Here is a 27,273-nt window from a genome sequence, read left to right as displayed (position 1 = left end):
CTTGCTTAAGTATGCAAGAAATAATTGACATGGTACAGTCCTTGAGATTAGAGAAAAGGCATAATAGATAAAAGTCAAGGAAACAGATCATTGAACAAGCAGTTTCTAAATATCTTATTCAGATTTCTCAGGTGACAATAATTGGAACTGTTCTCTCAGATGTTTTCATATTATGTATAAACTTGCCATAGCAGGCCTCAGAAATTCTAAGACCCTTTTGAAGGTGAATAAGAGGGTTTCTCTGCTATGATTGTCACAATTATATTCCAAATTTAGCATTGTTGGTATGAAATTTATATAAGAAACCTACTGATTTCATATTCTCAATGAGCCAAAGAGTCAGTGTAATTCTGCAAGACAGTGAACAAAAATGACTATTTCACAGTAAAATCAAAACACAGACAGAAGCATCAGTCATTCCTGTTCATTTATGCTCATTTACAATCTAGCCATAATCCAGGAGAATCAAATCTCAAAAAGAAAGTTACAAATTTCTGGGTGCATATCAAGTTAATAATTCCTCACCCCTGCAGAGGGGATAAACTATTACTAGTCCTTTTTGAGAAAACTGACAGGAGTGCTATTAAGAAAGAAATGGATATAGATGCTGGTCTCAACATAAATGAATGCCTATTGATTACCTCCAAGATAAGCCTAAATATCAATAAATAAATGTTAAATAAATATGTACAGTTTTGATGAAACAGTAAGTCATGAAGGGTATTATTTGCTAAATTATGTTTTAAAAAAGACATTAAAATAATCAATTAAGGATTGATTTGGAGAAATATATTAATGTTTTGCTCCAAATTAATATTGTAAATTGTATTCTTAAACACAAAAGTTACAAATATACACTTACTAGAGTGACAAGGAATGGTTGTCTATCCTTTCCCACTGATGCTGTTCAAATCCTGATTATGGCAACTTCTTGTTCAAAAAGAATTGTTGGATTCTAACCATATACAGCATATTTGCACTGACCCTAGATAACATGACCCCATGACCCAACATAAAAAGATCACATTCATGTGTGTGCACATGAATGTGAAGAAATGATGTATGAACTCTTTACAGAATCTGATAGCTGAGCTACAGAGTACAAAGTACTATTTTTTGTAGCATCATTTCTTTCCAAACAATCCAGTCAAGTGTTCCACTATCAAAGTAATAACCTGCAAGAAAACTGTATAAGAACTCTATTTAGATGAGCACAAACACATTGCAGCACCCATGAACACCTGAAAAAGGAAACAAATAATCTATACAACATCTTCCAACAAAATGGATATCCATGCAACTTTATCAAAAAGCTCTTGACCACTCAGTCCAATATAACACAACCAACACAAGCCATAAAAAGAATAACACTACAATACATCTCAGAAACCACCAACAGATGTCTACAACTACATGGAATCAGGGTAGTACACAAAACCAACTAAAACCCTCCAAAATATCCTAAGTAAACCAAAAGACTCATCAGCCCTAGAAGAAAAAAACAGGAGTCATCTACAATAATATATAGTGTAAAGACTGCTACAGCCACTACCTAGGGCAGGGGTGTCAAACTTGCAACATCACGTGACATGCAAAGATGATTCGCAACTTTTTTCCCATTGCCAGCAATGGAGTGGGCACAGTTTCAGCATGACGCATCTGGCCTGCGGGCCAGAGGTTTGACACCCCTGACCTAGGGCAAACAGAACACATCCATGAACCCTAACACATCCATGAAAACTCTTTAATTTCACAGCATATGGACAAACTTAGCCATAATTTCAACTGGGAAACCGTGACCATCCTAGACCAACACTAGAGAATTCCCGAAAGCCTGGCACTCGGACAAAAGACATAGACATAAATAACATCTACATATTATGCAAAAGAGACAATCAAGCTGAAAAGGAAACAAAAAGATCAAAACACTTTCCCATCAGCAATCAACATCCAGGTTAGCATAGATTAACCACCAAGATTGACATCAGACCAACAATCAGATAAATAATACCCCACTCAAGGAACTGTCAAACAAGTTAACAGTAAACAGCCCAACCAAAGACCCCCAAGACCATTCCCACCAACGCTGACAGAGTAACTCACTAGAATATAAATTGAGAACAAACCACATTCCTTATTACCACATGATGTTACTTACTTTTCGTAATGAAACATCTGCAAGAAAACAACCAAACTCAGAGAGAACCAAGTACCCCTCAATCCAATTTGAATTGTGAAGTACTATATACATAGGTTTCTCCAAATTCCCTCTTCATTTGATCCATTGCTGCATTTCTCTGCCATATATTTTGCAGAGAATATTTTTTCCTCTTTTCTCATGTAACTATTATTTGCTGCTTTTAATTTCCCAATGCCCACAAAGAAGAATTTGATACAAGTGATACTTAAGGACTGCTCTTTTCTGGACCCTGTATATATAAAGCAGTGGAGTGGAATGCCCCTGAAATTCTGAAGCATTGTGGAATCATTGTTATATGCTAACTAATTATATCATAGTTGGGCAATGCAATGTAGTAGTTAAAGCTTTAAGCTAGGACCAGGAGACACAGTTAATAACTTGTTACATAAACATCCAGTGCAGGTCATAGTGCACCAACCCTTATCAAAAAAAGCCTCTAAGAAACCTTTTTACACTCCCCCCCCCGCCCCATTTCCAGGAGAAACAAATTCCTGCTTCCTTTTCTTGGAAAATAACCTGGATCTTGGACTCTGCTTCCCCCCTCACCACATTTGATGTTGCTGCTTTCAGAAAGCAAATGTTGTGTAGTGTTTATGGTACTAGACAATGAACAAAGAGATGCAGATTCTAATCTCCTCTTAGGCATGGAAGCCAACTCAGCAACCTTGGACCAGTCATTCCCTCCAGCCCTCACAGTTATCAGGCTGAAAGTAAGTGCAGTATAAAACAGGTGGATCCTGCAACCAAGTAGAACAAATGCTAAGAACAACATATACCTGCTTTCAGCTGCCTTTACTTTCAATGCAAATCTAAAGCTTGACTTCTACCAGCTTTGATCATGGAGCTACTCTGACCTTTGACTCCAGCCTGAGATTTTGTTTGTCATATATCTGGTCCATTTGAAGAGATGGCCAGTGCCATGGGCCACAGAGCTTGATATCCTAAAGGGACAGATTGTACCATCTCAAAATAACAATGAGGCCAACATAATTTTACACTAAAGAAACAATAGATTGATCTGTATGGTTGAACATGGGGTTTGCAATACTTTGGTTTCAAAAAATGGCATACCATCACTGACAAAAAAAGTTTTCAAAATGGCATCTTACAATATCTAATGTACCCAGAACTTCAACTCTATTAATTGCAACTTGAAATAAAACAGGACTAGAAAAAGAAAACAGGAAACACAGGTTTGCAAATAATAGTTCAACCTAGAGGTAGGAAAAAAAGCTTTACTATTTAAAATTTTATAAATATGTTTTAAAATATAAAAATGATATTTTCCTAGTTTGAAGCCCTTCTAGTTTATGTATTTGGCTACATAACACTGAGTTTAATAACAGTAAGTCCCAGAATTTTCCAAAAGAGTTTTAGGCAAGGGAAAAAGGTAGGTAAATTCAGAAAAACTTTCTACAAATTCTTTTTATACTGCATCACTCATAGTTTATACTTGATATTGTAAAATACAACATGAAAAAAGGTGTATGACTACAAATTGAAAAGAAATATCTATTTGGAACAGGATATATACATCTTGATATTTTTAGTGCTTGAAAAATATGAGCTCCACACTTGGAGAACCTTATACAGTATGCTTATTTAATGCAACAAGGATACCTAAAATTATGATATATATACAGATATTCATGGACATAGGATATAATTATAAACTGTTCACTTTCATAAAAACTCTAGTGAGCTAAACCTAGGAACAATTACACCCAAATGACAAAATTTCCCCCATGACACAGTTTCTAGGTTACAATCCTCACTCCTGCACAACTGAAAAAGTACACTGAGAGTAATCTGAATTTCAAAGCTTTGCTTTGAGACTTTGTAGTAGCTTAAGGGAAATGAAATGCCCTCTAGGGGCAAGAATGATCTGCTTAAATACATGATGTGTAACTATAACCAACCTTTAAAAGAAAATGCAATGATAATACATGAAAAATTACACAGAGTAGAAAGCAATTAATTTATTGCATTCATATTTAAAAAAAAATACTTACAGGAACATCAACATATTTTGCAGCTGCTTTTACCTTTAGAAAATGTAAAAGTAGAAAATAAATATCACTTGGTATTATAGGCTCATAATGGATTTTTCAAATCGTTATTTAATAGTTGTACTTACAGTGAATGAAAGTATTGACGAGAAGAAAGTGCCTTCATCATACCTTGATAATTTAGAGAGCACACCTTCTAGCACTGCAACAAACTATATTAAGAAACACAGTATAAGAGATTGACCTTTATTGTCAATTTTACTATGAGCACACTGGCCCACATTAAAAATAAACTCTCTGTTGCCTGCTCTCAAAACAAAGTATATATCTACCTATAAACATACTTAACACACAAATACACATGCTATACATACACACAGACACATACCTACGCACACACACACACACACACACACACAAATATTAATCACTGTCCATTTTGAATGCACAGCAGAAAGAGGAAACTTGAGAGTTCACAAGGTTGATGCTATGTGGAACAAAACTGTGACTGAATCTGGATGTTCTGCTTTGGATACCACAAAGCCTCCTGTGTAGCAACCCAGACAATACTGCGGACTCTGCTCAAGCATCACTTATATGCTATGTCCTGAATAGAAGGAGGTGAACTTCCAATAATTGTTTGTGCCATATTCGTAATGTGTAAAAGGTTTTGAAATTACTTTAAACAGCTACAGAAGGCTGTGGAGAGGGGAGACCTTTCCTTTATGGCTTATGTATTGTGCCAGATAATAGCTACTGCAAATTCCTTAGTTAGATGTATGGAGTACTTGATGCTTTCCGAGCTTGGTTGTTTGTCTGTAGACATTTCATTACCCAACTAGGTAACACCATCTGTGTGAGTGTGGAGCTTGCTCCCATTTATAGATAGTAGCTTGCCCTGCCAGTTTTGGTGATAAAAATTCCTTAATCTCACAACACCTGGACAGATTCACCTACAGTAGCATCTTAAAGAAAGGTAAAAGTTTGCCCTGTCCAGTTGTGTCTGACTCTAGGGGGTGGTGCTCATCTCCTTTCCTTAGCTAAGGGAGCTGGTATTGTCCTGTATCCAGCATGACTATATGTTGAAGTGCACAAAATGCTGTTATCTTCCCACTGAAATGGTACCTATTAATCTACTTGTATTTGCATGCTTTTGAACTGCTAGATTGGCAGAAGATGAGGCAAGTAATGAGGGCTCACCCTGTCGTGCAGCACTTGAGTCTCAAATCTGGGCAGTCAGCTTTCCAGCTGATAAACTCAATATCTTTAACCATTGTGCCTCCCACCAATAAGCATTCTGAACCAAAACAAATTTAAAAAATGATAGGGAATTTCTAGAAGTTTGATATTTAACCAAATTAGATATTAATAGACACATAGAGATAAACCATATTTACATACCATTCAAAAGAGACAATAAAAAAAGCCAAGAGGGAAACAAAAAGACCAGAACATTCCCTCTCCAACAACTTTACATCCAGATGAGCAGGGATTAACACCAGGCAAACAATCAAGCAAAAAACAATACCTACTATTAATTTTAAGCACCAGTAACACAATGCAAATTAAACATGTAAAGAATTTCTTAACTTCTTAGGTTACTTTTATGGGTATACAAAGCAGACAGCACAAAAGAATGTTGATGATAGAATCCATTGGAAGTTAGACAACTATAAGAAATTTGAATTACTGTAATAATATCCACAACTAAGGAACTTCCTGCTTTGGTTGGTCACTTTCATCAATTAATTATCTTGTCCCAGAATCACACAGTTGGAATTGGGTGGCCTTATAAATCTTGCAATAAATAAATGCAAAAGTACTAATTGCACAATTGGAAAAAGTTCACTACTGTACATATTAATCACGTATGTTTTTTTTAAAAAAATATGTAACCCTTTTTATGTAACTCTTATTGTTATTTATAATGTTATATTGCATTGGTTTCAATAGTAGCCAGCTACATTGAATGACTCATAAACTTTAAAAGAAGCAATACTTCTATATATACATGGAGTAAATCTATTCAGTTAATGCTGTTGTGAAACTGTTATGGCTCTTCTGTTACAAGATTATGATAGCTATAGCAAAACCAAAGGAGAATACACCATTATGGACTCCCTTCTTAGAAACTTCGCTTTTACTGAATAAATGTGAACAATATAAAGCAAATGGCTAATTGCAGTGGAAGAATCCTCAAACTCTTTCAAGGTTGTGCATGTTTTTTTCATTCAATTTCATTGAATTTCAGCTTTCATGAATTCTACCAAGCAAATGTTGAGAGTTATTAGAAACTTTTGGTGGCCCGTGTCTAATCAAGGAACCACCAAGAAAACTTCCACCAACACTAAAAGGGCAGCCACAAGTACATAAACTGAAAGCACACCCCATTCCTTTCTAAGCACCGATGATTTTACTCAGTTTGGTAATGAAACATCTGCAAGAAAGCAACCAAGTTCAGAGAGCATCAAGCACCCCACAAAACTCTTAATTAAAATAGAATTATTTATAGTTTTCTCTTTTGTGTACAAAATATTAAGAGGAATTATATTATGCCTTTCTTATTTCCTTTTTGTAATAAAAGTCATATTTGTAATCCACTAATCAGAATATATGCTTAGACTCTGAATACAGCCAATTTCTAAAATAATCATCACAATTATTTTAAACATAAATAAACCCAAACTAAATAGGTCAACAATTCTGTTGTCCTTATTTTGGAAATTCTATGTGATACAAACAATAATTAAATCTTATCACACTTTGAAAACATACAGTAAAGAGAGTATATTTAAAAACATGTATGAATAAAAATATTTATATGAGAACATTACTCATTGTCAAAGTAACTGCAAAATGTTTATAATAATAGAATGACTAATTTTATAAATATTTTGTAGAGTAATTGCTTGACATCTAAATCACATTCCTAGAACTCAGGAGTGAGAGGACAGGACAGAATTCCATCTGGCACGTTGTTAATGGCCACTCTAACAGTGTCATAACAGTGTCATATTTCTTGTTCTCTGTAAGGATTTGAAAGTCTCACCTTGCAGCAATCAAAGACCCTAACGGTTTAACAGAGTGATAATAGTGACCTTATCTTATTCTGTTTTTCTTATATCTTTATACATTTAATACACATTCTTCCTTCCTATATATCTTTCTTTTTATATCATCATAAAGATAATTACAGAAGAAGAAATGAGAGGGATTAGAAGTAAATGAAGGTATAACTAAAGGCACTTCTTTATTCATTGCACTACTGTAATTCTGTGGCCTCCTATTAGCAAGTCAGTCAGTATAGAAATCCTCATCTATGATGACATAAATGTTTATAAATGTTGTCAAATTTTAATTTTAATTTAGCAAATTAAATTCAACAAAATAAAATAATTCCAGGAATTCAATTTGAACTAGCATTTTGAAAAATTACTCTTGCTAGTTCAAACTGAATTTCTGGAATTGTTTTATTTTGTTGAATTTAATTTGCTAAATTAAAATTAATATTTGACAACATTTATAAAAGGTAAGAATCCAGTTACTTAGAATGAATCTATTTCATGGTGAAGATGCTTATGACTGGGTCAAGTCTGTCCTCAGCCATGGAAGCTCACTGGATGGTTTTGAGTGAACCACTGTCTCTACCTGACCAGTCTTGAAATATGGTCATGAAAAACTTGCAAAGGGAGTTCTGGACATGGTGCTTTGAGCTACTAAAAGGAAGCAGGATAGAAATCTAACCAATATATCAAAATATGTTGGATACAAAGCAAAAATGAAGTATTATCATGGTTTTGCAGTCACTTGGAAATCTAGGGAAAAGATAATTATATTCTTCTGAGTTCTATTTGACTTATGGCAACATAAAAATATTATGCAAGAAGTGGTTATCCGATTCCAATTTTATATGATATTCCAACAGAGATCTATTGTTACTCCTTGGACCTAAAATCTTTTTTTCCCTTAATGATGAGAAACAAAAGTTTAATGTTACTGAAGCTCCCCTTTATGATCATGTGAAATTGAATGCAAAAGTAATTTAAATCTTAATACATTATAAAACTCTTAGAACTAAACATATAAATTTGCTCATATTCTTCCTATGGAAGAGAGAAAATGATGGCCCCCATTCTTATGCTTTGCACCTTTATTTTATTTATTTGCATGGCTGTTCATTTGACACACAATTTAGAGGGGCAAACAGTAAGTTTCAAACACTAATAAAAAATATCAACCCAAATTAAAATACAGCATTCCTAGGGCAGTGTATAATAACCCTCGAACAAGGAGTTCCGCTAGCCTTCTGGCCCAGGGCTTGTGTTCACTGACACAAGATCCCAGTGTATGTTGAAGAGCTATCTGAAGAGCTTTCCTTCCATAAACACAGTGCTTTCTGTTGTATGGAACTATGAATAAATTTCCTCTTCTGCTTTTTCCTTAAGGACACGGAATTAGCTGTGGTCTTCCCTCTTTTTCACAAAAGCATCTCCAAAGTTCCTCTTTGAAGTTGGCCACCTTAACCCTTTCACTTTAATGGCATTTTCAGGCTACGGACAGATGCTAGAACTGTACTAAAAAAACCCAGGTAACTGCACATCTTTTCCCCCTAACATTCATAGTCATTCGTATCCAGTGCAATTTATTACTTTCCATTCCAAGACTCTCATTAATTTCATCCATCCACCCATCCATCCCTCAGCAATGCCCATAACAACTGCGATGAGAACAATATAACAATATAAAATGCAGCATTTGTGTTATGATGTCATCATATTTGTGTTGTCATTTGCCTCCTATCTCTCAGCCCACCAGCACCCTTATTATTTGATATATCCTCAAACTGTCAGAATTAGATAAAGAGTGTACATAAAAGCAGAAAAACTGAATAGCAACATTTCAAACAAGAAAGATTAAAAACAGATTAGCCAATGTCTTTTGAACTTTTTCATATAAGAACAAATGCGTAACCAAAAGTAGGCTTAAAAATCTTTTGAAGAGACTGAAAACATACTTTCCTTCACTGCAAGATGCAGCAAACCAGAATTTCCTTTATCTAATTAAAGCTAATCTTGGAATAGTAAAAATGTGGTCATATTAAAAGGAAGCAGGATAGAAATCTAACCAATATATCAAAATATGTTGGATACAAAGCAAAAATGAAGTATTATCATGGTTTTGCAGTCACTTGGAAATCTAGGGAAAAGATAATTATATTCTTCTGAGTTCTATTTGACTTATGGCAACATAAAAATATTATGCAAGAAGTGGTTATCCGATTCCAATTTTATATGATATTCCAACAGAGATCTATTGTTACTCCTTGGACCTAAAATCTTTTTTTCCCTTAATGATGAGAAACAAAAGTTTAATGTTACTGAAGCTCCCCTTTATGATCATGTGAAATTGAATGCAAAAGTAATTTAAATCTTAATACATTATAAAACTCTTAGAACTAAACATATAAATTTGCTCATATTCTTCCTATGGAAGAGAGAAAATGATGGCCCCCATTCTTATGCTTTGCACCTTTATTTTATTTATTTGCATGGCTGTTCATTTGACACACAATTTAGAGGGGCAAACAGTAAGTTTCAAACACTAATAAAAAATATCAACCCAAATTAAAATACAGCATTCCTAGGGCAGTGTATAATAACCCTCGAACAAGGAGTTCCGCTATCTCTCAGCCCACCAGCACCCTTATTATTTGATATATCCTCAAACTGTCAGAATTAGATAAAGAGTGTACATAAAAGCAGAAAAACTGAATAGCAACATTTCAAACAAGAAAGATTAAAAACAGATTAGCCAATGTCTTTTGAACTTTTTCATATAAGAACAAATGCGTAACCAAAAGTAGGCTTAAAAATCTTTTGAAGAGACTGAAAACATACTTTCCTTCACTGCAAGATGCAGCAAACCAGAATTTCCTTTATCTAATTAAAGCTAATCTTGGAATAGTAAAAATGTGGTCATATTAAATGCTGTTAATTAATTAAGGCACTGTAGCATGAAAGATAAGATAATCGTATCTGCTTAATAGATATTGCATAAAAAGATTTGTTCAAATTTGAATCCAATTTACACTTATAAGTATCTGGATGATCTCATGGAGTGTTAGTCCTTATTTTATTTTAAAAACAAGAACATGGAAAATATAAAAAAAATATTTATAAGAAGCAGATATGGATATTTTATTTTTCTCCCCAAGTGCAAATTTTCTGAAAAAAATAATAATATTTACCTTTGAAACAAGAAGTGAAATTACTTCTTTCATGGTTTCTTCAATCAAATCATCAATTTTTGAATGATATTGTTGCTGTGGTTCAGAAAACCAAAGTAGCATTAGTATATTAAATGAGCACAATGCTGTTTGTCATAAGTCACATTTGCACAAAGGTACAAAAACCGACAGATCAGAGTTATTTAAAATTATTAAAGGAATAAAGCCTTGAAAATGATCCACCCACAAATTACTTTCTTTCATACAATATCCAGAAAGATTTCCTGTGTATGCATTTGAGTTAAGCAGCTAATGGGGTTATTATTTAGATGCAGCAAGGTCTTATGCAGGAAAAGGAATGTGAAGGATATTTTTGTCTTCTATGTAATTAAGGTAGCTATGTATTCCTCTACCCCTGAAGGGCTGATTTAGCTGCAAAAGCAAGACGAGAAGAAGATTTAGTAAATAAACCACTTTCTGTCTGATAACTCTCATTCACATGTTATGTTCTTCAGAAATAAAATGAGTGGCCAATTGTTTGCTCTTCAAAAAACCCTTTTAAGAGTGAAGTGAGCTGCAGGTTATACAATTCCTATACAATCTGCTCTAAAATGGGCAAAAAATAAAAATTAATCAGAAAACCTGAAGAATGGTAATAAATTACTCAACCATAAAATATATAATAGCTAAATCAGTTGCCGCTCTCCATCTTTCTACTACTGCCTTTTTCTCACTAATGAAAACATTTTCTTTAAGAAACACATTTTAAATCTGAAAGACTTTCACATTCTGTTTTTGATAATAATAAAGCAAGCGTCCATCCTGCAATTTGTGGGAGCAAAGGCTCTTTCTTTTATTCTGAACATATATTCATTCAAAAAAGTAATTCTTCCATCAGAACATTTGTTTGAAAGCAAAGAATGCTCCACTAGCCCACTTCACAAAAAATGTGTCTTATAAAGACTAACCCTATCTTGATGGTTCAAGGCTACATGAATCAGCAACAGCATAATGCTTTGAATAAAGAACAGCCAGCATCAGTCTAAACATTCACTCAACTTTGTAAGAGCCCATGGCATATTCTTCTGAAATTTAGGGTACCTGAAGGCAATTTACTTCCTTTTTCAAAGTGTTACATACACATACTAACTACTTTTAAGAAAAGTATGTTAAGCATGATCCCCAGTGCTTGGTTTATCTAGGTAAACTACTGAAGCTATCAACCTTCCCTAACCCCTAACCTTCAAATGTGCTGGCCCTACAGCTCTGCTAAGCCCAAACTTTCTGTAGGATATGTGATGTCAAAGAGTTCCACATGCTATAATGTAACCCACAGCTACAACTGTCACTAGAATAATCATGTCAAGATTATAATCACAGAAAATGGTGTTTTCTTCTCTCCTTCTGCAATGGGAGAGACAAATGCCAGGCTGGATGGCTTTCTAATTCTGGCTGCTTTTCTGTTACATGAAAGACTGAAGGATTTTGGATATTTAGTGCAGTGGAAATGGTAGTTGTTGGAAGGTGTCCTTACAATGAGTACCAATGCTTGCTGTTCAGAACTTATTTCCCTTTGTCATTTCAACAGTTGCCAAGGAAAAGTATCTAATTGCAAAGTTGATGGTTATGATATCATATTCACAGATCTCAATGGGATTTTTTTTAAATAAATGATAGGAATGATAGCTAGTTAGCTGTGCAATTTCACCCTTTCATAAATACTCACTAGACACACATAAAAATTTGAAAATGTCAAATTGGGGGGGGGGGGAAAGCGCATAATATATCAATTGATTTCCCCTCCATTTTGGGGCACTGATTGAATTAATTAATGGCATCCTCCTATTAGTCCTATTTCCTATTAGCAGAAATACTGTGATTGTCTCATATTTTAGTATTCCATATCATTAGAAGTAGTAACAGTGGTCTGTTTTAAAAGGATTGGGAAGTAGGAACAATGCTGTGAGGAAGTGCCCATATATAATGTAATTATAAATGTAGACATTGCTGTCAGGTTTTGCTGAATAAAGGTGTGCAAATCACCTGATTAGGCATTTTTGCTCCTCTGGATCTAACATTAATAGGTTCCTTCTTTGAGATTAGAGTTTGATTCTTGTTAAATCTAAGAAAAGCTACAACCTGTTTTGCCTATAGTGACACTTAAATAGAGTAGATTGCATTATCTGATATCTGTATGCTGGTCTGTGACTGTAATAATGATTTGATTTGATTATCTGATATTGGAAAAATTTGGGGGATTCTTTTAAAAAAACTACAACAAAGAATTAATTAAGACATGACATGAGAGGAATTTGATAAAAGATGTAGATGGTCAGACAGATGGTCAGATAAAGCAAAAGCAAAGTCCTCCCACTGACACTGGGACACACATGATAATTGTAGTGTTGTTTGAATAATGAAAGGTTAATAAAAATGAGAAAGTGGTGGGTTTGAGAATGGCAGATAGAGCACTAATGAAAAGCAAAACCGTTTTGAAAGGTTTTTGTTTGTTTGAAAGTTGCAAAGGAGAGCTGATAACTTTTGCTTTTCCATTGATCATAATTACCCAAAAGGAAGACAGATTTTTCTCCAACTCCAGATAGGTACTTGCTTAATTGAGAAGGGTGTGTGTGTTTCATTTTACATTCCATAGAGAACACATTAGAAGATATTTTAGAAAACAACCAAATGGGTGAAGAAATAAATGATTACATTTATTACATTCTTGCTGAAAAGCAAAGATTAGCTTCAACCTTGATGCTATAAATAAATCATTTTAGGATTAGGAAGAATCCTTTAGAATGCAGTATATGGTATGTTTTGAGAAGTCCAACTAGTACAGTGATAAGTCTTCTGTTCTTTCATATTCATATGAAAATATATGTGACTTTCCCCAGTTTTATTTATTTATTTATTTATTTGTTTTTATATACCGCCCTTCTCCCGAGGGACTCGGGGCGGTGTACAGAGCAAGGTAGGTATACAATTAAACAGTAGTAAAAACAAATGAAACCCCAAGAACTATCAGGCCAGGCCGGACTGCTGGAACAAGTTTTACATAATTATTATTTTTTACTCAATCAACAATTGGGAAAAATGATTCCCTTGAACTACATTGTCTAGGTCTGTTTTCATTTTGTTTAGGGATATATAATCAGAAATTATAAATTCTACCCAAAGCAAGTAAAGATAGAAACACTTTGGAAAAAAAACAAAAACAAAATTTAAAGTAATGAACTTACCCATTGATTTGCAAACTGGTTGATACCCCGAAAGCCCCCCCAAAAGAAGAAAATTGAGAAAAAAAATTGTGAAAATAATTATAAAATAATATAGAAAACAGCAATCTTAGCTGACTTAATGAAAAGCTTGTTTAAATAAAAACAGAATACAACAAAGATGGCTACAAAGATAAATGCACATAAATAGCACAATTTACTGCAAAGTAAAACAGTATGGTACTGTAGCATTGTGAATTTGAAAAACCCAAGAAAGATCTGCGCTCTAATTGGTTTGGTAGTTACCAATGCTTCTTGGAGGAAGCAAGTTCTGGCATTTTCATCTCCTGTTCAACAGAAGCATTTGCCCCTTTTATGGCCTCTCTTTGGTATTTTGTGGGGAATGGTTTGCAAGAAAAGACAGACTCCTCTATTTGAAGCTATCATTTTCTTGCAGCTCATGACTCATATGTATACCCAACAATATGTAACTTGGTCCTAATTTTTAAATTAATTAATTTTCTTAAAAAGGAAGAAATACTCTTTCTTCCCAGATTGTTATGCTCAAACGTACACCAACCAATAGGAAACACCCCTTTTTTCTGGTGTTTTCAATTTTCTTGTGGACATTGATGACTGTAACTGGAAACAATGTTTTTTGAAGGCTATTGAAAAAGCGCAGTGCAATTTCTGCTGGTTTTGGTAGTGGGGATGATGGAGACTTGTAGCATAACATAGCAAAAACACTGAAAAGTGATTTTTCCCCCTCCCCACCACCTTGGAAGTCTTAATAAAATACAATGCAGGAGAGTTGTCAAATACATCTCAAACTATGAAGCATGCCTATTTATCATATGTTAACTATTAAAAAATGAGGGACTGTAATTTTTAGAAACAAAATACCTCAAACATCAAATATTTATAGGACTATTTTTACTCAAAAGGAAGATGGCCCTGAATGTAAGACAACTAATCACAAATTAAGAATATTCAGGAAAAAATACATATTCATGAAAAAACATCATGTGGAAACACCCAGCTTGCCAATATAGTATTATCAATTCCACCTAAAAGCTAAAAGCTAACCCACCAACCCGCCTTGTCAGGAGTCAGTCAGGAATCATGATCCTAGAATTAAGGAGGAATTGCCTGACAGTTAGAACAATTAATAAGTGGGACGACTTGCCTCCAGAAGTTGTGGGTGCTCCATCACTGGAGGTTTTTAAGAAGAGATTGAACAACTATTGGTTTGAAATGGTATAGGATTTCCTGCTTGAGCAGGGGGTTTGACTAGAAGACCTCCAAGATACCTTTCAACTCTGTTATTGTGTTATTTATACTATAAATGAATGGATGGAAGGAAGGAAGGAAGGAAGGAAGGAAGGAAGGAAGGAAGGAAGGAAGGAAGGAAGGAAGGAAGGAAGGCATCTATGCAGCTTCTCTATCAATCTATCTAATCATAGCTACTAATTGTATATGAGGTTCCTAAATTATTAAATTATTTAAATCCCATGTACATATAAAAGCATTCTTTCTCTCTCTCACACAAACCACTCTTATATCAGAAATACAAAAATTGCAAAAAGAATTAGACACAATGAAGGTGGGAAGAGAGGGACAATAATTGCACATAAAACAGAAGGGAAAGCAAAATTTGGAATGGGAAAAGCAGACGAGGTAACCAGATAGGGAAGGAAAGAAGAGAGTAATAGAGAAGCCCTATTTCAATGTTAGGAAAAGGACTAAACTCAGCAAACAATTCAGTAGCTGTATCTATAGGTCTCTGCATTTTATGCTCAATGTTTTGGTTTACAAGAGCTTTTTCTATTCTGTAAGCCACACCTGTCCCCGATAATTATTTGGGAAAAGAATTCATTCATGGTAACTTTTTCTGGATGAATTAGTTACCAGTAGAAGAATTAACATCATCATATCCAACACTAAATCCATTGGCATTCACAAAATAATGTAATATAATATTTTTGGACATCTGGGCTTTTTTTTCTTAAAAAATGGTTACCAATTATCATTGTATTTCTGAAAATCATGACACATAACAATCTTCATTGTTTAAAGCAGCACCACATTTTCAAATTACTGTGTAATTTTGTATTTTGTGAAAAAAGAATGTCCATATGATTTATGGAAAAAATGAGGTTTACAATGTATGTGCATATGTACATAGGGAGGGGCATTGTGTGTGTGTGTAAGTGTGTATCTCACACACAAACACACAAATGAATAAATGTTTGGCATAAAATTACCCCGAAACCTTTTGCATCTTTATTAAGATTTGTCATCATGAATGTTCCTGCTGGAATTCTCTTACCTCCTGCCCACCATTCAGAATACAAAGTTTAGCAGTTTGCTTCTTGGCATCAACTAGTATGTTGAACATTGTGCATACAGAAGAAGGAATACGCAAATCTGTTGATTTGTTTGTCTTCTGCACTTTGAGTTCAAAAGCAGCTCTTGTTCTATTAATTGAAACATGGGATTTACAGAAATTGAAAGATTTGTCAGTCATATTTTAAATAAACTAAATGAAAAGTGGAATTCAGTGAAAACATGTGAAAGGCAAATATGAAATGTTTAGATGCGTGTTACATTAACTAATGTGATTATCATATTTATAAGTTCTAAATTCCGATAGTCCTCTCAAGGTTAGATATTGATTTAACAAAATAGCTGCTTGTCAAAGCATAGCCCAGATAAAGCACAGATTGTTGAATGTTTTCTGCACAAATTTCAAATTAACAAAAGCTGATCATAGACCCCATTATAATATATTCAAGGATTCCTGACAATTAAAAATGTTAAAGAGTTTCAGAACATGTGGTACATTTTAAATGAGCAGGGGAATAGATGGAAAAAGCATAATAATTGTTCCTTTACACAAATAACTCCCACAGAGGTATAATTCAGAAATAACTGGCATGGTGAAGCCAAGAATAGATTATGGTAGAATGATTAACACCACAAACAATTAAAGATCAGTGGACATATTATAGTTTCCTCTGCTTGATGAATCTATTATCATAATTGTACCAGGACACTGTGTTTATGGCAGCATGGTGAAATATGGCTAGTCTGACCAGTGCATATGTACTGCTACCATTCTTTCAGAAGATATTTATAGTGGTCATGATGTAGAGTTCTTGTGCATGACTTCAATAATCAAATATATACAATTTATCATGAAATGTTTTTACTTCTGCCTATTCATTCAGTCATTTGTTTAGCTCTAGCTTGTATTAGTAACCTGAAAAACAATAAGTTCTTCAAGAGCTTGAAAATGAAGGACAGTATTGAATACTTTTTCTAAGAATCTTCATTTTCTTCATGTCCAGTGATGAAAAAAGCAATAATGTCGATTGCTTGAACTGGAAACTGTAGCTAGATAGATCTTCTGCTTTATGCTTTTGCTCCCCAGTTGCATATTATAGTGATTGGGGTTCATTTTGCCATTTTGTCAGAAAATTCACCATATGATACTTACATAAAGCCTACTTATGTGTAAATGCCAGGATTTGAATCCAAATTCGAGGAGCATTTCTTGCTGAACATTCCAAGAACCATGAACACATTGTGCAGAAACTCCATAATATGCGGAGTTGTCACTTGGCATTGTGGGACAGAGAGGAAAGTTTTGTGCAGGAAATTTTGCTTCAATGAATTGGTTTATCAGCTTAAGCAATACAAAGTAATCCATGAAACTGAAGGACATATATGGAAACAGAACATTAGCATCTGGTGCTATTTTTGGTGTAATGGTTAAGGCACCAGTGTGGAAAAGGGAGACTGTGAGTTATAGTCCCCTTGCCCCTCCAGTACATAAACCAAGGCAATCAGTATGTATTTCTGAATGTTAGCCCTAAAAGATTTGTCACCATGTAATGATATATAGAAATGATCTTAGGAGATGAGAGAAAGAGCCACAGACTATAGACAACTATCATGTAAAGATATCTCAGCCATAGGAGGGGAGGGAAGCACTTCAGGAGGGACCCTCCCTAGTTTTCTAGATAGTAAAAGGAAAGAAATAGTTTCAGACTTGCAAGATTCTGTCAATGTAACCATGCAAAAAAGACAGAGTTAGTACTCATAGTTGTGCTTTTTATCTGAACTACCTCAAAGGGTTAACAGATTAACTCCAGTGATAGGTACCAGCTGAAACCTGTGGCATAAATGAGGTTCCACTGGAGCTCTGGATCTGTTGCTACCTATTCTTGCTTTCAATTCATCCATCTCCTTTGTATGAACAGTGAACATAGCAAAGTAAACAGAACAGTCATTTTTCCTTTGCCCTGTGCTCTTATACAGATCAGGCCTACCAAGAAGTGATGAGGAAGTATACTTACCAGAGATATAACCTGTTTCTTAATTAAAATATCTTCCCAAAGGAAGATCCGGATTGATTGATTGATTTTTTTTACAATTATTTTATAAATTAGATACAAAGTTATGAACACATACCTTTTGATGCAAGCTTCTATCATATCACTAGCCATAAGTTTAAGTCTCTGTTCTAAGTGATGGGCAAACTCTGGTTCTGGCCAATGGAGATCTAAGATGAACATCTGTAGGGCATCCAGTTTCCAGAAGAGGTCTTCTGATGTTGCTGACCCATTACTAACAAACAAAAAAAATACTATTATACTTGAACCAGAGCACAAGATAAAGTATAAATACTATTTCTATATTTATAAGCATTTCAGCTACTTGTCATAAACAAGTGACCTGGGATCACTATTATTTTGCTGTAATTACTGGGTAGCTTTGTCATACAAATCTGGTGTGGCTCTAACAGTGGTTCATTTCAGCTTAGAGAGAAAGGAACAATTCAGGCATGAGCAGTAGGGTTATTTAATGTACTGAAGCTATTTCATTTCAGGTGTGAACCAAACAGAGCTGAGCAGGAAGAAGCAATCTGATCTTAAGACAGGGCTTTGATATTGATAAAAAAATGGAAGTTTGGAATTTATCTAAGTTACTCTGCTGACTTTTACAACTTGGTGGTGATGATTTATGCACATTATTGCTTAATATCATTTAATTTTCTCCCACAATATAACAACAGAAAAATATCGCGGAGTACTGCTTTTAATCCCATTAATGTCCTAATTGGAGTCAATGGTGTCAAGAAAGAAGTCAGGTGTCCATCATCATTTCTGGTCCAATTCTTGGGGACTTTACAGAGGTCAAGTTGAAATTCTGATATTATTTCATATCTACATAAATACATCCTTAACAGTAAATTAACTATTAAAAAAACAAAAGCAAAACACTAGCACTAATATTACAATCTTAACATGTGTAAATTCTTGTTTGTTGTGTCTGACGGAAAATTACTATTCATCCTAAGTACTGGGAATGGGCCGAAAATGATTTATTACACAGTAAAGGATGGGGAGGATACCAGGCCATTTATGATAATTTTGTTGCTACAAATGATACAACCGGTTATTTTCAATCAGATGTTTCAATTTCATGTATGCGTCCATGTGTGTGCATGTGCATGTATGTGTATGTATGTATTTGCTGATAATATTGTTAGAAAAGAATAGAATAGAATAATAGAATAGAATAGAATAGAATAGAATAGAGTAGAGTAGAATAGAATAGAATAGAATAGAATAGAATAGAATAGAATAGAATAGAATAGAATAGAATAGAATAGAATAGAATAAGAATAACTTTATTGCCACTTAGAATGTACATTAATCGGCATACATTAAAATGAAATTTCATTGCATACAGCTCTCAAAGGAGCACCACCTCCAATATACACTACATAAATATGACAAAAATAAATACATAATTATGCATATACCCACATATATTATATGACATGGAGAAACAACAGTCTAGTTCTGTTATAAGCTATTTCCATAATGTGCACTGATTAGACTTGAAGTCTCTCATGGTCATATATTGTTCTATCATGAGAAATCAAATCTTAGACTTTTGTGACTGTTCTATGTAAAAAGCAATATATGATTACTATAGTATTAGCCTTACTTATACCTCAGATTTTATAGAATTTACCAATGATAATTCTGTCATTATAGGCTTGGGTTCAAGTTCACCCAGTCCTTGAAGGCAAGTGAATTTATTATTGTGAAGGTCATATGTAGTGGCGAAGGCAGAATGCATTCCGAATGCAGAATGCAATTGTGTCCAGCCTATTCATCTCCAGCTTCCACAGAAGAACAAGATATGAGGAATTCTTAATAAACTTAGATACTCAGGAGCATTCAGAAACCCTGTATGTTTCCTAATTTTCAGGTAGTTCTCATCACTCCCAGCACAAAGGAACAACAACAACAACAACAACCAAACAGAATTACAGATACAGAACTACAATCTAATTAGTTGTATATGAAAAATAGGATGTATGTTAGCCTTCAGCATCTATATAGCATGTTTTTTGTCTGATGAAGCATCAACCCAGAAAGACCAGTGAAGTATTTATAATCTGAGTAAAGCTCTCAATAAAGGAAAAACATTTCTAGAGTTATTTTATGCTGGTCCTGAGATTTACAAGATGCCACAATTGACAAATACAAATTAGATCAGCTTTGATATTTTTATAGAGCCAGTGTCATACATTTTGAAAGCAGTATTTTCACTTCAAAGTTTGGCTATTTATTACCTAAGAATTCAGATTGCAAAAGTGTAATTTCATGCCTTTAAGAGACCACTGGTTCTGCCTAATTCCAGATCCCTGGCAACTGATTTAGAGTGATAGGTTCTTAATCACTGAGTCACAGTGCCCCAAATCATGTTAAATATAGCTCAAAACTATAATTTTATTTGTTGGCTCATTTTGTTGGACTCATTAACCCATAGGAATGTGTGTCTCCTCTTGCCTCACTTGACCATTTACATTCCTGATACTACAAACAAGCCTCTGAGTTAGCACAGAGGTCTTATTTAGAACTGTAAAAGTGAGCACTGAATGGAAATGAAAGAGTATCTTTGAAAGAGAACTTCTCTCCTGGCTAATTATATTCCCTTTCTTTCTTTTGCAACACATTGTTCCAACTCCCTCCTGCTTCAAGTGTGTTTTCCTCAGACAACTCTAATTCAGCATGCTTTTATCGTCTAGCCAAGATATCCTTTGCACTAGATTCTCAAGGGACCAATCAAAAAGAACACTGAATACTACACATAGCATTTTGCTCTCTTAATACCTCCTCCACCTTAATACACAATGCCCCAAATGTACCATTAAAGAGGGTGGCCAGCAAAAACAACTGAAAACAAAGTAATTATTTTCCTGAGACTGTAATGACAGGTAAGAACACACATTTACTGCTCCTAACCATGCACAGAAGAAAAGCACTTCTTTGAATAGAAATGCCACCACAAGAGCAATATTATAATTAATTGTTTAAAATGTGTACATGGTTCTGTGCAGGTCTGTGTGCAGACATGTTACATAAAAAGAGGATCCAATCTTATTTCAGCTGGGCTCCTCCATGCTTGGCAAGGAGCAAGCTAGTGGGACTGAGAATTCCCTTCTCAGAGATATACAACATCCTGCTTATCTAAGAGACCATGTATACATTATTCAATGTGTATCCTAAACAATATTTTAAAATACAATTTTTAAGAAATTAGAAAGACAATCTGTATCTCTGTCATTCCATGACATTTCTAAATCCCTGGTTTATTGATCTGAATTTTATTTTTTCATTATTTTTTAAAGTAAGACAAGTAATCAAACAATTGTTACTTTCTGTAAATTGTGCATTAAAATACAAAAAATGAAAGCCTTGAATTTCCAAGGACTAATAAATTCATTAAGATTTAAATATACAGTATATGATAAAAGAAACTAAATATAGGTATCAATCTCGACTGAGAGGATTAACAGTTGTCACGTGTTTGTATCATAAGGGGCTATTTAGGTAACCCAGTTTAGGGGAAATCCAAAATTAAAATACCATTCAAGAAAGGGAAGCCCCAAACTCTCCGGTTCTCCTGTCAAACTGTTATGAATATTTTTGTCACATTCTCATTTGGGAGAAATATAAAACAGAGTGTAATCATTTGCGTAACATTCCTTCATCCTTCTGAAAAATAATATTTCACCATGTGTTGGAGCAAACACTTCTCTTAGAATCATTAAAGCAGCCATTGTTTTTCCAGTTTTTTATAGCTGTTTATCACCTGCATTTAAGAGTGTGCACAGCCAAGAAGATGCATTTCTGTGAAGCATTTCTTTTGAAGAAGTTACATATCCTTATTCCTACATCCACTTCAGTCCTTTCAAAGCTGAACAGTTCCTGTTTATTCAACTTCTCTTCATGGGGCTTAGTTTTTAATCCCCTAATCACCTTTATCTTTCTTTGAACCCATTACTATTTTTGTGATACTTAAAAACTGGTGCCCAAATGGCACAATATTTGAAATAGGTTTTGATCAAAAACAGAATAAAATAGAATGATATGATGAAAGGGCTTATGACTGAACCTTGTGGCACCCCCACTAGATAACTCATTCCACTTTAATGACGAACCATTGATGAGCATTCAATGAGTTTGTTTTTTCAGTCAGGTATGTATCCTTTTAACTGTTATGCTATCAAGTCCTCCTTAATTGTCCAGCCTCTGCCTATACTAGCCATTACTTTCTGAGTATCTAGTTCCACTATCAAACTGTTATTATTACTACAATGTTTGTTTTTTAACATTTACACAAAATCTCTCTTTAACTCAAAGTCATAATTCAGCAAAATACTGCTAAAAGTAAGATACATTACATCTACAGCATTCCCACAATATATTAAGAAAATTATCCAACTGAAAAAAATATTTGTTTGGGAAATAGAAGGTCTGGACAGATCCATGTGATATTCTGGTAATTACTACATCCCAAAATATCCCAGGAATTAATACCAGACTGATTGGCCTATAGCAGGCATGTCAAACTGCCGGCCTGCAGGCTGGATGCGTCACGCCGAAACCATGCCCACCCTATTGCCGGCAATAGGGAAAAAGTTGCAATACATCGTGTGATGTCACGTGACATCACGAGTTTGACATGCCTGGTCTATAGTTTCCTGGATTTCTTCTTTAGGATAATGATAACATTTTTCCTTCATTCATCTGACCCTTACTCATTTTCCAGGATTTATCAAATATATAATGCTTCAGCAAAACAATCAGTTAATAACTTACATTTCCATGAATGAAATATATGTGACCCTGAAGATTTCATCTCATACAGAAGAAATATTATTCCTTATATCAATCACAAGCTTGAAGCCAGTTCTTCCATACTGCTGTTCATAACCGCATGATTGAACTCACACTTTTTTGTTGAAAAAGACTTAATCTTAATTAGTAGTGTGAGAAATAAGGTCTGGTATTTATGCAAAAAACCAAATGCACTGATATAAAATAGGTGGTACCTGGCTTAACAGTAGTAACTATGAGAGTGGTCTAGATATCCTAATGGACCACCACTTAATTATGAGCCAGCAGTGTGCTATAGTTGCCAAAAACAACAACAACAACAATGCAATCCTAGGCTGCATCAACAGAGGGACACCATCAAGTTCATGGGAAGTAATAATACCGCTTTATATTGCACTAGTGAGGCCATACTATACTATGTCCAGTTCTGGTTGCATGATACAAAAAAGATGTTCAGGCTCTAGAAAGAATGCAGAGAAGAGCAACAAAGATAATAAGGGGTTGGAGGGTAAACCATATTATGAGCGGTTAAGGGAATGTCTAGTATATCTAGCCAAATGAAGAGAAGGATTATGGGTGACATGATGGCTGTCTTCCAGTACTTGATGTAGACACAGTGAAGAGGGAGTTGACTTATTCTCCAAAGCAGCTGAGGGTAGGACAAGAAGCAATGGATGGAAGCTTACTAAAGAGAGATCCAAACAGAAACTAAGGAGAAATTTCCTTATAGTGAGAACAGTTAATCAATGGAACAGCTTGCCTCCCGAAATTGTGAGTGCTCCATCACTGGAAGTTTTCAAGAAAAGATTGGGCAATCATTTGTCCAGGAAGGTATGAGGTCTCCTGCTTTGGGTGGAAGTGGGGTTGGACTAGAAGATCTCCTGGGTGCCTTCTAGCCCTATGATTCTACTTTTAAACTAGGAGTACCTAGTGCACTGATTCTTTTTATTTTGAATTTATATGAAGCACATTTTTCATTGATGTTAGCATCTTTAACAAATCTCAGCTCATTATGAGCTCCAGTTTTCCCATCAATCTCTGCAGTGTCAGAATGCTTTATACATTAATTCTGTGTGGTTTATCTCTCATCTCACCACCAACATTTGTCATTTTCTATTTTTAAGTTTTATTAAGCTTTTTGAGCAACCCTAATGGATTCTTCTTCTTGTAGTTCAAGATGTAAAATTGACTTCAAGCAGCTTTAGCAGAAATTTCCATGAAAACAAGAAAGTTGTTTCCAATAAGGGAAAATAGTCAAGAAAGTGCTGTAAAATACTTCTTGATTCTGCTTGATTAGAGATGTTGCTGCCTCTTTCATTTGAGGACCTGTAGCAACCTCCAAAGCTTGGCCTTTATTAGCTGGTGACACTATCTCAAAATTAAGCTTTGTCCCTTATGACCAGAACCAACTTCTAGATGTACTGAGGCAGACCCATTATTCACAGGTAGCTGATATCTTGCTATCTCTTGAACTGCAGGCTAAGAACCCACTCTTAATGTCTGAATCAGTGGAGAAATCCATAATGACTCTAGGAAAATTCCAACTACTTTCTATATTGCCCAAATCTTTATTTCAGTTGCTTTCTTCAGGTTTTCATCAAATGGATGAAATATGGTTTTAAGACTTTACATTATCTTAAGTAATACAAATGCACAATTCTTATGTTCTATATTTTGAAAATGTGCTTAATATCTTTAATTCAAAAGTTTATTTTTTATTTCATACTGTATATGGGAAACAGAAATACTGGAAAGCAAAGTGTTAACATCTAATGTCATCTTTATCTAAATACAATATAGATCCAATAAGTCAGTCTCAGAAAGTAAAAATGGGAGTGGATGAAACTATTTATTCAGAGGTGTGGCCACTGTCTAAACCTCACCAGGTTGACTTTTGATAAACTTTGAAAACAAGCAGAGCACTTCTCAATCAAATCTAAGCATGGCAAGGGATTGGTGGAGCAGTGGGCTAATGCCTCCTTAAGTAACACCAGCTGCCTGCAATTAGTGCAGGTTCGCATCCCACCAGGCTCAAGGTTGACTCAGCCTTCCATCCTTCCGAGGTAGGTAAAATGAGGACCCAGATTGTTGGGGGCAATTAAGCTGACTTTGTAATAATGCCGCTTGGGGTGTGTGTGAAAGCCCTAATAAGCAGGCATATACATAGAATGAAGGCTACTGCTAAGCTTGTAAGCTGCCCTGAGTCTTCGGAGAAGGGCGGGATATAAATGGAATTAAAATAAATAAATAAAATAAATAAAGTCCCTCTACTTCACGTACACGAATCCTGATCCAAATCAGCCCGCCTACCTATTTATTTCAAACATTCATTTATAAAATTGGTAATCGTATGAATGAAGTCTTGCTTTGTTTGGTCTTGAGTTAAATATAATAAGAATGCAAGAAAATGTAAAATACAGTAATCTTCACCATAATGTTCCAGTCGACTAATCAACCTTCACCTCTTCATGTGTCCATGCTATTCTGGATATATTTTTTATACTATTGGAAGTGCTGTAATTTCTAATTTTCCTTCCTTAGGCATGAATGGTTTTGTTATAGCTACATAAACAATAGAATCTCCAATTACAGGAAATGAGACAATAAATAGCAGAAAAAATATTGGCATCAACAATTATATGTACATGTAAATCTACTGAATTTTTTAAATTAGTGGATACAGTACACTTAAATGACAGGTTTTAGCGAGTACAGTACTTCTGGATGCATCCAGGAGAAGCTTTTATGTTGGGATTGCCTTGTTGGAATCATACAACCATGTAAAAGTTGAGGCTCCCTTTTTTTAAACCTTTTTATAGTCATCCCTTATTTTCCACCATTTCATCTTCTCTCAATTAGTGTAGAAAGAAACATCATAAAAATTGGACAATGCTTCTTGACTAGTACAATTTTGGAAGTCTCTCTTCACATATTGCTAATTTTGTTCAGTTTACTGAATGCATTTTCCTAATATAACATAACCATAATGTATATAGTAATTGTAAAGTTGCTCTTTGAAAACACAGAAAACTATCTGATTCTGTTTTGTAAAAAATAGAGATGGAATCTCAGTCGGCTGCAGTGTAATTAGTTGGGAATTGAACTCTATTAATGCTAGAAGTGCTTTAATAAAAGAAGACTATCAAAGTCTCATAAAAATAATAAAACCAACTGCTACTGCTGTGGCTTTTGAAATTATTTGGCACATGCAGTGGATTAGTAACAACACGCCAAAACACAAAGAGCTGTTGACATTTTTTTAAAAAAATATACTTGAGTACAATAATTTAAAGTGCTTCCATACTGCTTATTAACTAAATAAGAGCAATTATGTAATTAAGGGTGATGATTGTTAAGTGTACCATAACAAACCTTTACCTAGTTAATTTTAAGTAATATCCTACTGAGATCTTATACACCAAAAAGCACAATCCAATGACATTCCATGCTTGGCTCTCAACCAAAAAATTCTAATTTCCAATCCAATGATCACAAACACCATGCGGTCCAAATGCAGCTGTACAACATGACACTAGCAAGGCCATGCAGAGCTGAGACACATACAGACACTCAAAGTTCAGTCAAAAATACACACGTGGAGTCATATAAAGAAGCCATCCATGTTGGTGTAGGAAAACTAGGTATCTGTGGAAGATTAAGAGGCAAACTTGGAACTTTTGGAAGAGCTACATTGGGAAGACTGTTGGTGATGGTCCTGTGAAGAAATAAACAATGCATGGAAACCATAAAAATAATATATAAAAACTAACGTTGAGGAGAATAACAAACCAAAATGAGAATAAAGATATTATAGGTGCAGTTGGTGTAGGCTTTCCAGAAACACTTACTTGACAGGCTGCCATGATTCCTGTTCAAGACCTCTGTGAAGGGACTGGGCAATGGATGATTCCATGAGATCAATGTAGCGGATGACCAAGGGAACAAAAATCTCTTGCAAATGCTTGTGAAACTTTCCATTGCACAAAAGTGCTTGAAAAACAAAACAAAAACAGTTCAGTTGTGATTACTTCTTTCTCATTTGTACAGGCTTAAGATAAAAAAACCTAATGTTTCATAAAAGACTGTCATGGTAAACTAAAACATAATCAAAATTGGATTTAATGGCTAAACACTTCCTGAAGAGTGCATGACTATGTACATTGGAGAGAAAGCAAATTGATTTCAACAAAATCTTGCTTTAAACATGAGTAGGATTATACATCTGTAGGCCAATGACAATAAACAGCCATGTTTTCAAATAGAAATGTCCTAAAAAACCCCTCCAAAACATAAAATTATCTGGAAATGAAATGTAACCCGATCAAAAATCAAATTTAAAAATGGAACAATAATTTGGAAATGTGAGGATAGATTTGAAGTGAACAAGCATGCAAACATTTAAACAGTATACTCC

General features: G+C 34.5%; 1 protein-coding gene across 4 annotated transcripts in view; it reads right to left on the bottom strand.

The window, feature by feature from the left end:
• CADPS2 (calcium dependent secretion activator 2) overlaps positions 1-27,273 on the bottom strand; it is a 409,931-nt gene that overhangs the window by 72,292 nt on the left and 310,366 nt on the right. For 2 of the 4 annotated variants that reach the window (XM_083366018.1, XM_083366019.1), the window contains exons 19-25: positions 26,708-26,849; positions 26,455-26,574; positions 18,130-18,285; positions 15,983-16,130; positions 10,457-10,531; positions 4,338-4,421; positions 4,213-4,245 (exon numbers count right to left, since the gene is read on the bottom strand). In XM_083366018.1, the coding sequence (XP_083222144.1) occupies positions 4,213-4,245; positions 4,338-4,421; positions 10,457-10,531; positions 15,983-16,130; positions 18,130-18,285; positions 26,455-26,574; positions 26,708-26,849 (758 nt within the window). The remainder of the gene's footprint in view (positions 1-4,212; positions 4,246-4,337; positions 4,422-10,456; positions 10,532-15,982; positions 16,131-18,129; positions 18,286-26,454; positions 26,575-26,707; positions 26,850-27,273) is intronic. The other 2 variants (XM_083366020.1, XM_083366021.1) reach the window with 1 other exon arrangement.

The sequence above is a fragment of the Vipera ursinii genome (assembly GCF_947247035.1).
Source record: "Vipera ursinii genome assembly, chromosome: 6".
NCBI lineage: Eukaryota > Metazoa > Chordata > Lepidosauria > Squamata > Viperidae > Vipera > Vipera ursinii.
The sequence above is the reverse complement of the archived record's forward strand: the minus strand, read 5'-3'. Positions and strand labels throughout refer to the sequence as shown.